The following is a 17,039-nucleotide window of genomic DNA, read 5'->3' as shown; positions in this document are numbered from 1 at the left end:
CTTACCCTTACTATAGGAACGGTTCGTGCACTTGCGAGTACTAAAAAAGACACATCAAGACAAGAGCCTATTTTTACGAAAGGCCACATCTCTATGTAACAAATCCAAAATTTTCAACCCTTTTCTGATTACTGTACTAACATCAATTCTTAGAAACATTCTATCTCTTTAATAGGACTAAACTATATAAGTGATCAAAGTCTATTATAGTTTAGTTATTCAGATTATTTTAAAATCAGATTCTCAGAGACTACTTAGTTATTGCTATTTAATCCAATCTTTATAAAATAAATCAAAAGAATTACATCTAAATTAAAATAACTTTAGAAAATTCAGGTAATATAAATTTTAAGATTCTGGCGATTACTAATTTAATTTTAAAGTTTGATTTATTAGGCTACAATAAAATTGTATATTAATAATTTGATTTTGTTTTGGTTCCTTAAATCATGATTGCCTTCGTTAATCACCAAATTAACTACAACCATGAAGCTGCACAATCATAAGATCATCACAATTGGCATTTTAGTCAAACTATACAATTTATAGCCTTGGGCTGTTCGGAGTTGGAGACCATTAAAAACAGAAAAATGCGAAGCCCGTCTAGATCAAGGCTTTAAGCCTCGAGAAAGCCCATTACGGTCCACACCCGTGTCACACCCTAACACCGACAACAATAAAGCCATTAGCTTGTTAGGTTCAGATTCGAGGTATTTTCCTCTTATTCTATACTTTATTGCAGCTTCAAGGAACCAAGTCTGGCAAGATCTTCCAAGTCCCAGTCCTTTTATGTGCGGCGTGTGGAGCCTAGGCCTGGAAAATGACCATCATTTCTCCTTTTCCAAAGGTTAAAATTGTCTACAAACTTTGAAGTCTTTGTTGTTGAATAGATTGGGTTTTGCCCTTCAATTCAATTTCTGGTAGCCGCTGTGCCAGTGCTAGAGAATTTACCTTGCAGATCACAAAAGTATGCAGCCAATTTATTTATTTTTCTCATTGATGTGAATCCTCTAATTGTAACAATTTAAACACCGTGGAGCCTCACGGACAGCATAACTTCGCAAAATAGCGATAAAGGGGTTAAGTAATTTTTTATTTCTTGAACTCCCTTTTGTGCATTTTCATTCCAAATCTGCATATAGAATACACTCATTGGACCTTCAGATACATGAACATTAAGCCCACATTTTAATGAACAATGACGTCAATGAAAAAACTGTTAGAAAATAATAATAAAAGAAGGCGGTATTGAACACGTATAATTACTCTTAAAGAATTTATACTTTTACTATCTTTGTAATTTTCTTACCATCTAAACTTGAATAAATTACTAGAATATTCATTTTTAACTTTTCTTTATTTATCTTCTCCTTTTTCTATATGCCATCTAACATTATTAACTATATCTAAACAAAAGCCTAAATCCAAATTATTGGAATAATGGCATAATCTTCTTTGGTAGCAAATGAAAAGAAAATAAATTAATGCCGCGCTAAGTATTCCGTCATTATCATAACCTAATCAACACCATAATTATACGCGCATGGGGAAGAAATTATCTTTACGCAACAGCAATATAACCCTTGGGATTCGGCCACTAAAGTAAATGAGATGTGAGCTGAGAACATCAAGAAAATAGCCAAAGAAAACCCATAAATAAATAAAAAACAAAGACGTGGCCCATACTATGACGCCCATCAACAAACTATCACATACGTTTTTGTGGAACCGACTTGCTGGACCATTGTCATGATGATCGCAATTAGTTATTTATTTAATTGTTTTTACATTTGCCTAAGCTTGAAAACGACGGCGTTTCCTGCAAACGAGTTCTATTTGTCGAGGAAAGACTTAGACACGTGGTGTTATATATATGGAAAACCTAAAACCGGCGGATGTACGACTATAACTAGATACCTTCCACTTTCCCTTCCAAGAAGAGCGAGCGAGGATAAGCTTGATTTATGAGGCAAAGAAATATAAAAGCAGACCATCTTATTTCTGTAATTAAAATCTCCGACATTCCAAATAAGATGCATTAAAATTAAATTCCACCCCATCCGTACCAACTCTGTTCGCTTCTCTATGACTCTTTTATCTTTTATCACTCGTCTGTAACAGCTAACTTCAGTTTTGATAAAAGAAAAAAAAAAAAAATTTGAGATGGCAGTATCTGATGCAGTGATAGGGAATTTAACGACGATCTACGTGGCAGTTATCGCGGGAATTAAGGCGTACGGTCTGGTTTGTGGACGGAGTTTCAGCGGTGGATTTGTGCTGATTTTGTCTACTTCCGTGGTAGGTTTGATCTTGATCGGGTCGCTGACTTGGGACGTTTCCCGAAAAGCTACATATGCAATTTCGCGAGATCATCATATTCATGTTCATGAGATGTGCAAGGGTGGTATTTGTTGGCATGGTGTGGCTGTCCGATCGCCGGCTTCTCAGGTCCGCTTCAGGCTCCCTCAGCATCATCAACCTCACTATGGCCCTCTGTGAATACGCAATTTAATATAAACAATGAGAATTATATATAAAAAAATGGATGCATAAGAAATAAAAGTTTCAGAAGTGTAAGATAGAGAAGAAGAACAATAAGAATCTCTGGTTTTTTGGTTGATGGTGTTTGTAGGTTTGGGCTTAAACTGCCTTGGCGTTGGTAAAAGGACGACCCGTGAGGTGTTTGCTTTTTTGTTTGAGAGGAAGAGAAATATATACAATGTAAATAAATAAAATAATGAAAAAGAGAATGAATTTTGTGCATAAATGTTGTCCCATGCGTTTGGTTGATCATCCAATTTTTAAGTTCTAGATGTGAATTGAATGCTCTCGTGGTTGAGCCTCCATCAGATCCAGATACATAATAAGTTTCCAAGTGTTGAAATTTGGATTGAATTAGCACAAAGATAAAGATGGAATTGTCTTGTAAATATTTGTTATTCGTTAAAGAAAAAGGATGAATTAGGTCCATTATTAGCTAATTTTCAAGCGCAATATGAACGTTTACTAGGTTATATACATTAATTTTGTATGTAAAACACAGTAAGATGATGCTAATAAATTTAATTATTATGATGTTTATGAAGGTATAATTTTGAATGAAGCTATGAAATCTTGGGAGCTGTTGATTGCCCTCTTGGTTGCGATTTGTCCATTTTCAGGCCGAAGAAATTGTATTAGAACTGTAAGAGAACTGGAAGATTATGCTAGCTAATGTTACTGGCTTTTAATGATAGCCCTCTGAAGAGGTTGGACAATCTCGAAAATGCACCTTTCCTAGAGGTGACATATGAGGAGCAGTCTTCGACAAAATATATGGAATTAGCAAGAAGAAATTTGCAGAAATCCGAGGAACGTGTAAAGTAGTTTCGGTTCTCAATTTTCATACTACCTATAACCTATTGGCTATTGTAGGTTTGCTGGCAGCACCAGAAAAATGTAAAGCATAAAGCAGAAGTTAAATTAAACATCTTTAGCATCTATCTCTGTTTCACCCGAGTTAGCACAATTAGTGACCTATCAGACAGATCCATCTCTCGATTAAAAACAAAAACTTGGGTTGCTCTTGCATCATTCATATGTGTTATTTAGATATGCGCCGGTGCTGAAAGGCAGGGGGAGCCTGCATACGTGCCAGTGTTCAAAGGCAGTGAACTCTGAATGGAAACACCCTGTAACTTCTGCTGGATGTAATTGCGTAGCCTTCTCTATGTGGTATGCAACTTGTAGCATCATTTTCATACTATTGCTACCTACTGCATGATTTAAAGAGGGTCAAATTAATTAGTTTTGACCTTTTAGAACCTTTAGAAAATAGTGATCCACGTAATAAGATTAAGGCCATCAAAATCAATTTTCAAGTTGCTAGATTATGAAAGAAGGCACCTTTATGCTCTACGAAGTGGACTTGAAAGATATTGGTTTAAGGGGTTTTTAAGAGTTTTAGACAGACATTGCCATCCACTTTATGTTGGCTCATGGGATCCCATGACAGAGATATCCCCACTTCAATTGTCCCACATGATTTTGTGATTGGAATTACCAGTAGCCGACGAGTGAGTAGTAACAATGTTTTTTGCTTTGTCTAACTTGGCCAAAGTTCACAGAGGCATTGTATATATAATTCTAACCCAAAGTCCCAAGCTGGGTGAAGGCTTTAAAATATATTATAATAAAAGAAATTAATTTAAACATATTTAATAGAAAATAAATAAATTTATTAAATATTATAATTTGTATGTGAATCTTTTATTTTCAACTTATATTCACTAAACCCATTTAGATCTGATTAAATTCATTCAAACTTATAAAAAATATGAAAGATTAACAGACTCGGTAATGAATGTATTAAGCGAAAATTGAGCTCGGTTGGATTCAGTTGCAGCTTTCAGAAAAAAAAAAAAAAAAACTTTAATCTTGCTGGTCTGGGACTTTATCCACCCACCATCCCAAATCAAGCACTCAAATACTTCTTTTATTCTTATGAAATATTAACTTTAGCCAGTGGTATGGAAATTCAGTACTTTTCAGAAGCCCCATTCCACCCTATTATATATTACAACTTGAGTTTTTTTTTTTTTTTTTTTAAATTAATCTCTACTGATATCATAATATCCAAAAAATATTTAATTTGAAACTATATATATATATATATATATATATATATATATATTGTATCTAAAATTTAAATAATGCCAAAAATTTTACAAAATTTATCATTAATGTTTAAACATCTTGTAAATATTAACCAAGGAAAATTGTAATGCAATATTAAACATCCTTAAACATTGGTAATGACATCAGTGAAGTTTATAATACAAATGTTGATAGCCTGCCATAGTATAAATAAACTTCTAAATACTGTTGAACAGTATTTGAAGAAAATATAAGAAATTTAATTATAATTTTAATATTCATAAACTGTTTGTAAATAGATGTTTTCATATTTTTAAAAATTAATGTCATTATATATGAGATATAGTTTATTGATTAAGAAAAAAATGGGATAGATATTTTTTTTTCTTTCTAAATGATATAGTGATGTACTAGAATTTATTAAGAAATTATTAAATAGATTTAATTTATTATATGTTATATATAGATTGAATTAATTAATAGTAATATGCAGTATTTATATTTAGTTAAAATTTATAAAAAAAATTAGTTTATTTAAAAAAAATATAAAAAGAATACATAAAAAAATAAAAAAAATTAATATTATAAAATTTATTAATTTGTTAATATAAAATTTATTTAATAATTTATAGCAGTCGGTAACCTTCAAAATAGTTTTGTCACCAGAGGTTAAGAGTCGTTAAAGTAGGTCACAAGGATTAACAGACAAGCAAATCTGTTTGCAAAACCGTGGTCAGCGCGCACACATTCCCTGCAAATAACATACTGACCGTTAGATTATCTTACAAATACGTCTTGGAACATATTACTCCCATTGAACGGTTCTACATCAAAGGCGTACCACCGCCTTAATAACACAATAAACAATCTTATTACATAATTAGCGACAGTGAGCATACCAATTGTCTCTCCTCTCTCTCCCCCACTTTCTTTGCACCTTCCCCTTCTACCCTCATCTTTAAGCGGGCGGTTCCTCGGCCCTGTCAACACCAATAATCGCTAATGGCCGAAAGCCCGTCTCAGCCACCGATACCTGCTTCCATTTTAGAAACCGATACGAGGCAGTACTGGTGTTACCGCTGCATTAAACGTGTCTCAACTGAAACATTAGCTAATGAATCTGATGTTATTTGCCTTGAGTGCAAGAACGGTTTCGTTGAATTAATCACCGCTGCAGCGACTCCACCTTCCAATACTCCTTCGTTAACCTCAGATCAGGCTGATGATTCTACTTTCGGATCTCAGTTCCTTCAAATGCTTCGCATAATCGCACAAGCAGCACGTGAAGAGGACACTCCTCCTCCTCTTCCTCAAGACCCTTATTCTGAAGACGATTTTCTGAGGATCGAGCTTAATGGATGGGATAACGACGAGGATGAGGAAGACGATAAGGACTCAAACAAGAATGAGAACGAAGAGAATAGAGATGAAGGAGAGCATGATGATGGTGAGGATATATCTGATAACGAGACTGAAGAGGAGAACAGAGAAGACGAAGAAGAAGATATGAGGAGAAGGCGTCGCGATTTTCTTCGTCTTCGGATCCGTGAATTCGCAACCCGGGCGAGAAGCGGGCGCAACCGGATCCTTGATTGGGCAGAGATCCTTATGGGACTGGAAGATAACTCTATAGAATTTCTCCTTGAAGTCCCCGAAACAGACAGATACATAGGTAATCCTGAGGATTACGTGGATGCTGCCGGATACGAGGCTTTGCTGCAGAATTTAGCTGAGAGTGATGATGGAAGGAGAGGGGCCCCACCTGCTTCTAAATCTTCCGTTTCAGCATTACCAACGGCTGTGATCACATTAGAGGAGCAGACTCGGGTATGTGCTATATGCAAGGATATGGTAAATGTTGGTGAAACCGAGACGAAATTACCTTGTGATCACGGTTATCATGGGGATTGCATTGTGCCTTGGTTAGGTTCGAGGAATTCCTGTCCTGTTTGCAGGTTTGAGTTGCCAACTGATGACACCGAGTATGAAGAGGAGAGGAAGAAGAAACCTGCAACTGCAGCTGCTGTTAGTGGAGCTTCGGGTTCTGGCGGTGAAGGTGATAGTTTGGGTTCTAATTGATTGAAATTGGTTTCTTTACAAGCCAATTTAAAGAAGAAAATAAAACCTTACTCTGTTCATGAATATTTGGCTGTTTGTTTGTTTTTATGGGTTAGATAAAAGCTGGATTTACTTCCATTTGCCTCTGAATGTAAATAATAGACAATTTTTTTCCTTGTTCATGTACAATTCCATCACTTGTCTTGCATATAAGTCAAACTAGGAAGCATTTACCTTGTAGTGCATAGATATGTGAAATTTACAGGTTCCATGTTTTGCTGGTTAACTTTTAGGTTACAGTATTCAAATTATCTTAATTTAGTTGTAGACTAATGTATTATTATGACCCTATTACCTTACTGTTATTGGCCACATTCTACTTTTTATATCCATACATGTGAGATGAGATGATTAGGAGTCTATGGAGTCTTTGCTATTGAGGGATTTTGGATTAATTCTAGCTGGGTGGCTATTTGATAGATGGAAGCTGTTCTTCGACAATAGCAACAACAGCTTCCATGAAGGGATGTTGCTCCCTGCCAGCCATTGATTATGATGTCACACATTCTCAAAGTCATTATGTTTGTAGAGATTGGGAAGTCAATAGTGATCAGTAACTGTAATATTTTATGCTTGGTTTCCTTTTCTATTATCGTGTGTGAGATTGTGCTATTGAATTTTCTTTCTCAATCCATTTGTGGAGTAAATGAAGATAGATTTGCATGTTTTATTTTGATGATAATAGTTTCGTGCAATTTGTGGTTGCTGTCTGCTCGTGTGTTGCTTGCTAGGGTAGTCATACTGAACAAAGGCATCTGGTTTGGTGACTGTTTGACCTATTTATTGAGTTATAATCTGTCCTAACTGCTTGGATCGTAGTAATTTGCTGTGTGGCGTTTGCTCAGATCATCAAAACAAGCATATGCACAAGTTCTTGTTATCTAGAATTTGCATAATGGAGTTTGGACCAAGGATTTGTGCTTTCATGTTATTAGAGTTGCTCTAGACAAAAAACTGATGATTTCTTAGGTACTTTTATGCGGATTTGGTTATTCAGCTTAATGATTGAATTAATGCATAACACAAGTAAATGACTGCTGATTTATCATTAGTCTTTACCTTTCTTGCAAAAATAAATTATAAGGTTTATGTCAAGAATTGAATTGAAAATAATAATAAGATATTTGAAAATCCAAAAACCTACTAGCTAACTCAATGGCAAGTTTTTGAAATACCCTTTTAATAATAATAAAAAAAAATGATAAAAACTTATATTTTCCAAATCCATTGTGAATCTTAAATCAATGTCTTTGAGGAAGTTCCAAAGTTTAAAAAGAAAAAAACTCGGTCAAATTATTGCTGTCATTAAAACTCATTTTCTCCACTCTTAGTTGCCAAAAAGCATTTTTATTCGACCAACAACCATTCAATTTTTTCAGACCATCTATTTTCAAACATAAACTTCAAAGTTTGAGACCTGCAAAATTTAGATCTAAGAATTCAATTAATTTATTTCATTTTTAAATTTCTTTTCTTTTAATATAATGTGTTTGCTCTAAAAGAAATTATGATAAAGAAGAAGACAATGAAAAGGGTTATTAGAAAAAGGGGCTGTATACTAAACACCGTGATTTTGGATGGTGGCAAATGCAGTGACAATAACGATTGGGATGGAGATTACACATCTAAGGGCTTAATAAATAAATTCTTTAAAAAATTAATTGCTATTTCTTGAGTTTTTTAATATAAGTTTATTGATAAAATGAAAAATTTTAGAATATCCAATGAAAACCTATTTATAAAGAAAACATTTTAATTAAGTGAAAATTTAGGTTTTATTTTTGAAAAAGAAGATATTTATCTCATTTTTAATTTTTTTTTAAAGAGAGAGCACGCAAGGGAAAACTCTTCAAAAGTAGTACGTCGTCGTTTTACGGGTTACCTAGTTAAAAATATTTTTTGAAAAACACAGAGAAAATGATATAGTATAAAAGGGCAACTAAAACCTCGATACACCTAAAACCCTTTGTAAACAGAAGAGCTGAAAACGGTCTAACCATGGCTACAGGCTTCGTATTCGAACCTCCTAGCGACGAAGAGCCCGGATTATCACACGAAGAAGAAGAAGAGGAAGAAGACGAGCAAGAAGAGCGAGAAGAAGAAGAAGAAGACGGCGACGAAGAAGAAGAAAAAGAAGCAGAGAAGAAAGCTTCAAATAGGAAAAGTCAATCGCCATGGGACTTTGCTTCTTACTCTGAATCAGTCGCAGAAGAACACGCTCGTAGAAGCACTACCTCCGTTGATTACAAGATCTCAAAAGCCCTCCAGCAACGCTCTGTCCCACTCACTACTCTCGACGAGGACGACGATACCGCCTCCGACTCCGAACCTGACAAACAAGTATCTTTATCTTTCTCTCTCTCACCTTATTTTCGTTTCTGTTTAAACTTAAAATCCTCATATTTATTTTATTCTCAATCAGGAAGATTATAGAGCAGAAGAGGACGAAGATGTGGCACATAATGCCGATGAAACCAAATCATTTTTCGCATCAGCAGAAGGAGCTTCGTTCCATGCTAACTCCTTTATGGAGATCAATTTATCTCGCCCATTGCTTCGGGCTTGTGAGGTCTTAGGTTATACTAAGCCTACTCCAATTCAGGTTTCGATTTTTCCTTCTAATTTCATTTTTATGCAATTTCTTTTTTTCTTAGCTTACTGAATTCTAGGGAGTCTTTTCCTTTTTTTTTTTTTTTTCTCTTTTCGTAGGCAGCTTGTATACCGCTGGCACTTACAGGCCGTGATATTTGTGGGAGTGCGATTACTGGATCTGGAAAGGTACATTTGTCATGGTTATATTTACTTAATTTAATTGCTCCAATTCGATTGCTGCTGAGGCTTTTTTTAATTACTTTAATGCTTGCAGACAGCTGCCTTTGCTTTACCTACTTTAGAGAGACTACTGTTCCGACCAAAACGAGTTCAAGCTATACGTGTACTCATTCTTACACCAACTAGAGAGTTGGCTGTTCAGTGAGTGTTTTTTTCCCATGTTTTACACTATTTTCTATATTTGATGGAATTCATGTTTAGGCAGGCTAACTTAATTATGGACGAGAGGATAAACTCTTACATCCTGACATGATTTTCTGGAAAGTTGTTTCTTTTGAAATTCATCCTTCAATACAAAAATTAACATTTATTTTTTTTGGTCTAGTGCTTTCTTTCTAAATCCTTTAGCTTTTAAGTAGTTAATCAAGTTTTTGTATCATGTTTTGCATTTTTCGCAGGGTTCATAGCATGGTAGAGAAACTTGCTCAGTTTACAGATATTAGATGTTGCTTGATAGTTGGCGGGCTATCTACCAAGGTCAGCCCACTTATTTAATCCTCTTCAATTCCCTAATTTATAGCCACCGATTTAATGCTAGACAAGACTGGTAGTTCTTGGCTTTTGCTTTTAGTAATCCCCACTCAGTTCTTTTTGTTTCTTAATCTTTTTCTATTTTGTTAAACTCTTTAAAACCATGCATTTGTGATTATCTGACCCTGTTTCATGGGTATTTGGATTCTACTATATGTAACTCAGTCGGTCCTTTGCATTCTTAAGATTCTCCTTTGATTCGAATTATTACCAGGGTCCAAGAAATATAACTGAACTTTTGAAAATTGCAATATGGTAATATCTGTTTAGCTTGAATCAAACTTTTATGGTTTTCATTTTTCTTGTTATAGATAGTTCTTTATCTGTTTCCAAGAAGAATTTAGCATGAAAACAATTTTTATTGCAGGTGCAAGAATCTGCCTTGAGGTCCATGCCAGATATTGTTGTAGCTACCCCAGGGCGGATGATAGATCATTTACGCAACACTATGTCTGTGGATTTAGATGATCTTGCAGTTTTAATCCTTGACGAAGCAGACCGCCTTCTGGAGCTTGGATTTAGTGCTGAAATTCATGAACTGGTACCTTTGACCATTTACCATTTTGGTGCTCGACATTTCTAACTTCAAGTAGTAATTAGCAGCTGCAGAAGTTTAGTTTGTCCGTAAAAACTTTGATACTATTACAAATTTCTTCTAGTATATTTTTAACTGTCAAGACTCGGTCCTTCCAGAATTATGTTAATTTCTTAAAATGTCATGTTGGGAGTATCAGTGTTTATATTTACCATAAGTAATGATTTCAGAAAACTAAATTGGTTCTTAATTCCCGTCTTAGATAATTCTAAGTTTAGGCCCTCTTAACCAGCTGGGTAGACACTGAATAGTAAATTCGTTAGTTGCTCCTTCAATCGATTGATTCTGATTTATCTCTTTGTATTGTGGGTATGTTAATGTTGTTGTTATCTCTTCTAAGCACTTCCTGGTTTATTGTCAGGTTCGGCTGTGCCCCAAAAGGAGGCAGACCATGCTTTTTTCAGCTACAATGACTGAAGAAATTAATGAGCTTATTAAACTTTCTCTGACTAAACCACTGCGTCTGTCAGCTGACCCATCCACAAAACGACCAGCAACATTGACTGAGGAGTAATTCTTTCGGATACCAATCTTTACCTGCTTTCTTTTTCTTTCTTTGGTTGCATGTCTTATACCAAGAATTTTGCATTTTTCAAAATTCTGTCTAACATCTGAGGATACGGCTTTCTCATTTGCAGGGTGGTTAGGATTCGCAGAATGCGTGAGGTGAATCAGGAGGCTGTTCTTCTTGCGCTATGTTCAAAAACTTTTACATCTAGAGTGATAATCTTCAGGTTGTTTATTGTAGCCAAATTTACATGATTTGTTATTGAATTTGCTGTTCTAAAGTATGATGTACCTTATATTCTGAAGCTTTGTCACCACTACCTTTTATCCTATATTGGTGAAGCTGGTCTTGATATAAGGACTCTGGAAAAATAAATCATGCTCTTCAATTATAGGGAAATTGGAAGTTTGAGATGTGTTTTATCCAATATTTCAAATCTATTACAATTACAGGCAGGGGAATTCGTTGATTATCTGGATCTGACGATCAGTTTAAATTCCTATTGACAGTGGAACTAAACAAGCTGCACATAGGTTGAAGATTCTGTTTGGATTAGCTGGCTTTAAAGCCGCCGAGCTTCATGGAAATCTTACTCAAGTTCAGCGTCTTGATGTGAGTAGCTTACTTTTGAAGGTCACAAAAATATTATCCTGTACTGTCTTAAGATCCTTGTTTGTCATTGTGTCTGACTAGTGTTTTCCTGCTATAGGCGTTGGAATTATTCAGGAAGCAGCAAGTCGATTTTTTGATTGCAACTGATGTTGCTGCTCGTGTGAGTGGAGATAATATGCAGCATATTCTTATAGTTTACTTGCACTTTTCGTAATTTATGTAATGAATTATTGCTTGTTCATATACAACATTACTTCCTTGCCTGTTTTGTTAGTATTTTGTTATGTCTTGTGGTTGTTTAGTCGTTGGGCTTTTAAGGTCAATGATAATTCTAAGTTAAACGATTAACAGTGTTGGCTCTTTTTACTGCCGCTACCCTTTCTCCCTCTTTATTTTATGTGCAGGTATCAACATTTGTGTTCTTTCCTTTGACATTTCCTTTATAACCTTTTGTAGGGACTGGACATTATTGGTGTTCAAACAGTTATTAATTATGCATGTCCTCGTGAGCTGACAAGGTAAACATGTTTTGTAATTTCTAGCTCGATGATTTTTCATTAACTTATGTTTCAGTGTGCACAAGTTCATTCTAGCATCTCCTGTTTCTTTTGTCTCTTTGTACAGCTATGTTCATAGAGTGGGTCGTACAGCAAGAGCTGGTAGAGAAGGTTATGCTGTTACATTTGTGACAGATACCGATCGTTCTCTTTTGAAAGCCATTGTGAGCCATATTCTTCCTCCATAGTTTACTGCTTGTCTGTTATTAACTTAATTCTTTTTAAAGAATAACTGTATTGAATACGGTAATGTTAGTAGAGCCACAATTTTATCATTACAATTCATCCATGCTATTTCATTCGGTGGAGCATTGCTGATTTTCACTTAATAAAGCTAAATAATAAAATTTAATGAGACTATGGTTTTTTTCTTTTCAACTATGCTAATAGTCTAGTTCAGATCCTTTTTTTAAGAAATTAGCTAATGATTTGGGCATAAGATTTATTATAGGATGATAATTGAAAATGGTTCCCAAATCTTTTTCTCCTTTATCTGCATCATCAGTTGAGCCTGATATGACTCACCAGGAAGCTCTGTCAATTTAATAGGCAAAGAGGGCTGGTTCAAAGTTGAAGAGCCGTATTGTTGCAGAGCAATCAATTGCTAAGTGGTCTCAGATAATTGAGCAAATGGAAGATCAAGTGGCTGCCATTCTCCAAGAAGAGAGGTTCTGACTGCATTTCATTCTCTTAGTTATTTTGGACCAAATATTGATATTTTTACTTTTGACTGAAGTTGGATATATTCAATTGCTGTAGGGAAGAGATAGCAATAAGAAAGGCTGAAATGGAAGCAACAAAGGTACTTATTCTTTGCTGTCTAGACTGCTCACATGTCGATGCCTTTCAGAATATAATGCACTTAATGGCCATGATTTAAATACTTGCAACAAATGTTTTCTTTCCCTCCTGGAATGCCATCGTGTAAATGGTCATTTATCATCAGTAGATATTCTCGGCTGCCTATTATAAGCAATTTTCTTTTTGCTATGAACACTATTTCGCACTTGAGCAGGCAGAAAATATGATTGCACATAGGGATGATATTCTATCACGGCCTAAAAGAACCTGGTTTGTTACGGAGAAAGAGAAGAAGCTAGTGGATAAAGCTTCAAAGGTAATTTTTTCTCTTGTCATGGTTGTTTTCATTTATATAACTTGCTAGCCAGTCCCATTCCCATATGAACATACGTTAGCATGCAAATTCTAGGAATTATTCTTGTTTATCTGACGATTAATTGCTCATGAATATATATTTGATTCTTCTGCTACTAAAAATCTCGATATGATTAGTGGTGGTGGTTATGTGATTGAAGAGGAAACCGTGATCTAATATATTCTGCACATAAAAAAAGGATGCTCTTGTTTGCCTGAAAATTGCTAATAAAATGTGATCGATTTAATCTTTTATACATTCTAAAAAAGGAAAAAACCCTTTCACTGATATATTAGTATGTCTTTCGTACGAGTGAAGCACTTACCTTAGTTGTTCCTTCAAGTGTTGAATGTTATTTCTGCCCGCAGTTTCAAAGAGCTTTATATTTTTGAAAATTTGAATATGATATTATTGTCTCCAACTAACGGCATTGTGCCTGCAATTCATGTGACAGGCATCAATGGTGAAAGAAAAAGGTTTTGAGAGTAAGGTTATGAGTGCCCAACAGGCCGAAGAACTTAAACTGAAGGAAAAGAGGAAGCGAGAGCGAGAGGTAGTATTTTTTCTTAATAGTTCGATTTCTGTTATCTTCAGGTTAGAAAATGTCTATTGAGGATTTATCTAAATCTGCTAATATCTGTTGGACAGAAAAATTTACCTCGGAAGAAGCGTCGAAAATTACAAGCAGCCAGAGAGATGTTGGAGGATGAAGATCAAACTGAGAAAATAGATGTACGCATCTCTTCTTCTGCGCACATAACTTTTTTATGTATACAATTGTAATTCATGAACCTGCATGAATTACTGAGCTGACAACTAGAAGCAGGATTGAGTCTCAATGAGCAGCCTAAAAACTTCAATCTTTAGGTGTTAATATTAACTCATTTAGGCTCTTAAAGTACATTAATCCTTAATCACTTCCCAAAGTGGGATGGTGTATTAAAAACTTGCCCACTCAAAGCTTTGATGGCCTCGTTAGATTTAGACAATGGCCATAAGTAGTCCGCCAGGCGAGATGGATTTTAGCGTTGGCTCGTACCGATTCTAGAGGTAGCTTCCATCAACTTTCTATGATGTAGTACTTAATTTCGTACATCGCTTAGTTTCATACTTGGGTTGACAAGTTGCTCTAATAGTAAGGCCTGAATTTCTGATGAATTATTGGCCCAATGACTAGAGGCAGGGTTAGGCATATTCATGTGGCCCAAAAGTCAACTCATAGGGGTTCATAGTAACTCACTTAGGCTCTTAGAAACACATCAATGACATTCACTTTCCGATGAGAGATGGGTTGTCACAAATATAGTTCTGTTGCATTGGTCATTAGGTTCTTTCTTTATCAGAAAAAAGAAAAAGGACCATGTCCAATTTTTGTAGATATTCCTTTTATGTATATTAGCAAAGAATTGATGAGTTGTTGGATATACATGCATGTATAGAAAAGTGACAGTGCATCTTTTCCAGTATTAAGCTATATTTTTATACCCGATCTTTTTTCAATGTTTAGATTTTCGCATATGCACTGACATTTGGTACTTCCATATGTACAATACGGCAGGATCTTAGAAAGATTAAGAAGGAGAAGACTGGAATATCTCTAGTTGACTTGGGCTATCGACGGGCCAAAGCAGCAAAGGCTGTGAAGAGGGCAGTAGATGCTGGAAAGATTATACAAAAGGCTGCCAAGAAATCAAAGCGTCCATCCCAAAGAACTCAACCAAGGACGGAAGAAATGCGGGAGCTATTCCAGAGTGACATGAGTGAGAGAAAGCAGAAGAAAAGCAGCAGTGTAATGGGAAACAAAAAGTCCAAGAATTCATTTAAGAGCAAAGCACGGTATGAATTGAACTAAATTTTCCCTTTTTAAGTTATGAAATTATGTTCCATAAGGTAGTGTGTTATTCATATGGATATTCTAGCATGAATTCGGAAATAGGAGATATAACTTAGTCGGCAACAGGTTAAAACGATGTTTCAGCTATTCATATGGAAGTTCTAGCATAGAATTAAAGATGCAGGTGTAACAGTTTCATTATGTGATATTCATGTTTCATGTATATCAGTGTCGTGAGTTTGTCATGCCTTCAGATGTAAATGTCACCAGAACTTGAATGCAAGTAAGCCTACCCTAGTCAAGCTTTTCAGAGTTCTCTGCGTAAAATGAGTTCAGATTTCCAAACCTTGGAACATACAAGTCTCATAGGGGAGCATAAGAACACACGGGGTTCTGTGGTTTGTTTTATTTTTTTATGCGTTGTTCTGCAGAGAAGATCTGTTAATCACCCGCTGTTGAACCGGGTTCTCAGAAAATTAAAGCATAATACATTTTTGACCTAGATGCTTTTAACACTGCTGTATGACAGCAATGGGATAAGTAGCTGGATGCATGTTAGCATTACACCATTAAATTCTTAATTACAGAATTTCTGTTTGCCAAATTTATATGCAAGTCAAGACGTCTGCCTCAAGTAGGTTCACCTTATTGTCATGAATGTCAAAGATTGCTTTCACTACAAAGACTGAAACGGGATGCTCACCTGTTTTCGTTTGTTGCAAATCTATATCAATCTTGTCAACATTGTGATTCTACTCTCATGGAATGAGATATTTGTTTTAAGCCATTCTTCATCTGCAGGTATAAGCGCAGGTAGCTTTGTCAAGTATCTGCTTGATGGAAGTTCTGTACCTCACTTTGTTACAGAAGGTCCATACATGGGTTATGCATCTAGAAAGGAGGAGGCGCAGCAGAAAAATGCTCTGATATAACAATGTATGGCGATCTCAATGGGGAATCATACATCAAGAAGATGCTCGTTACCATCTGTTGTATCAAGTCAATTTATGATGTATTATTTTTCAACATGAGATACGTTTCTGAAGCTAATTATATTGTCAAGTCTGCCCTGTCTTGTGCCTAAGAATCTTGGCCCCTAAAAGTTAGACCCACTGGGGCTGCCTCGCGGAACATGATGCCTTTGTATGAGCTCCGCCGGTCCCAGCCATCATTATCACCATCCATGTCATTCAACTGGTGATGAACTCCTCAGTTAATTGGTCCATAGCTTCAGCCACCAGACCGCCTTGAAGTAAATCTATGCATATGGGGTGGGTTTGGCGAGAGTAAGAAAAACATCTGAGTCCTATTTTCTGCCTTTAACTTTTATCAACCACTAAACTTCGAGTCTTGCGCCAACCAGAGAGCTCTGGTGAACTTCCATTTAAGAGAATACTAATTGAGATTTCTTTTTTTTTTTTTTTTTTTTTTGCGGATAACATTTTTCATATTTTGTTAGTATTTGATACATCAAAAAGAAATTGGTCAATCCCTCCAGCTACAATTAGTGGTTGGTAGCTAATGGTGGAAATGGACAGTCATAAAAAAAAAAAAAAAATCGTTCAAACTATTGTTTGGTTATATTCAATTGTAAAATAGAAATTATAAAAGTTTAATGGGTTTAAATATTAGTATTTTTTTAATTGAAAAGTAATACTTTT

The 17,039-nt window shown here is 35.4% G+C and overlaps 3 protein-coding genes across 3 annotated transcripts; all 3 read left to right on the top strand.

Annotated features, from left to right (window-relative positions):
* The first annotated feature begins 1,893 nt into the window (after window positions 1-1,893).
* On the top strand, window positions 1,894-2,767 carry LOC8274678. The gene has a single exon (XM_002510505.4). It carries the CDS (start codon window positions 2,164-2,166, stop codon window positions 2,497-2,499), a length of 336 nt encoding a protein of 111 aa, XP_002510551.1. The 5' UTR covers window positions 1,894-2,163; the 3' UTR covers window positions 2,500-2,767.
* Window positions 2,768-5,516: 2,749 nt separating this feature from the next.
* LOC8274680 (E3 ubiquitin-protein ligase CIP8) lies at window positions 5,517-6,875 on the top strand. The gene has a single exon (XM_002510507.4). The coding sequence runs from the start codon at window positions 5,638-5,640 to the stop codon at window positions 6,712-6,714; it is 1,077 nt and encodes a 358-aa protein (XP_002510553.1). The 5' UTR covers window positions 5,517-5,637; the 3' UTR covers window positions 6,715-6,875.
* Window positions 6,876-8,684: 1,809 nt separating this feature from the next.
* On the top strand, window positions 8,685-16,797 carry LOC8274681 (DEAD-box ATP-dependent RNA helicase 28). The gene is made up of 19 exons (XM_015721663.3): window positions 8,685-9,093; window positions 9,176-9,355; window positions 9,463-9,531; window positions 9,620-9,726; window positions 9,984-10,062; window positions 10,484-10,657; window positions 11,073-11,221; window positions 11,350-11,445; window positions 11,729-11,831; window positions 11,929-11,991; window positions 12,288-12,349; window positions 12,456-12,552; window positions 12,938-13,056; window positions 13,148-13,190; window positions 13,404-13,505; window positions 13,999-14,097; window positions 14,193-14,276; window positions 15,103-15,380; window positions 16,180-16,797. The coding sequence occupies exons 1-19, from the start codon at window positions 8,752-8,754 to the stop codon at window positions 16,193-16,195; spliced, it is 2,262 nt and encodes a 753-aa protein (XP_015577149.1). The 5' UTR covers window positions 8,685-8,751; the 3' UTR covers window positions 16,196-16,797.
* The last annotated feature ends 242 nt before the right edge of the window (window positions 16,798-17,039 follow it).

The sequence above is a fragment of the Ricinus communis genome, chromosome 2, assembly GCF_019578655.1.
Source record: "Ricinus communis isolate WT05 ecotype wild-type chromosome 2, ASM1957865v1, whole genome shotgun sequence".
Classification (NCBI taxonomy): domain Eukaryota; kingdom Viridiplantae; phylum Streptophyta; class Magnoliopsida; order Malpighiales; family Euphorbiaceae; genus Ricinus; species Ricinus communis.
This window is presented reverse-complemented; position numbering and strand designations above follow the sequence as displayed.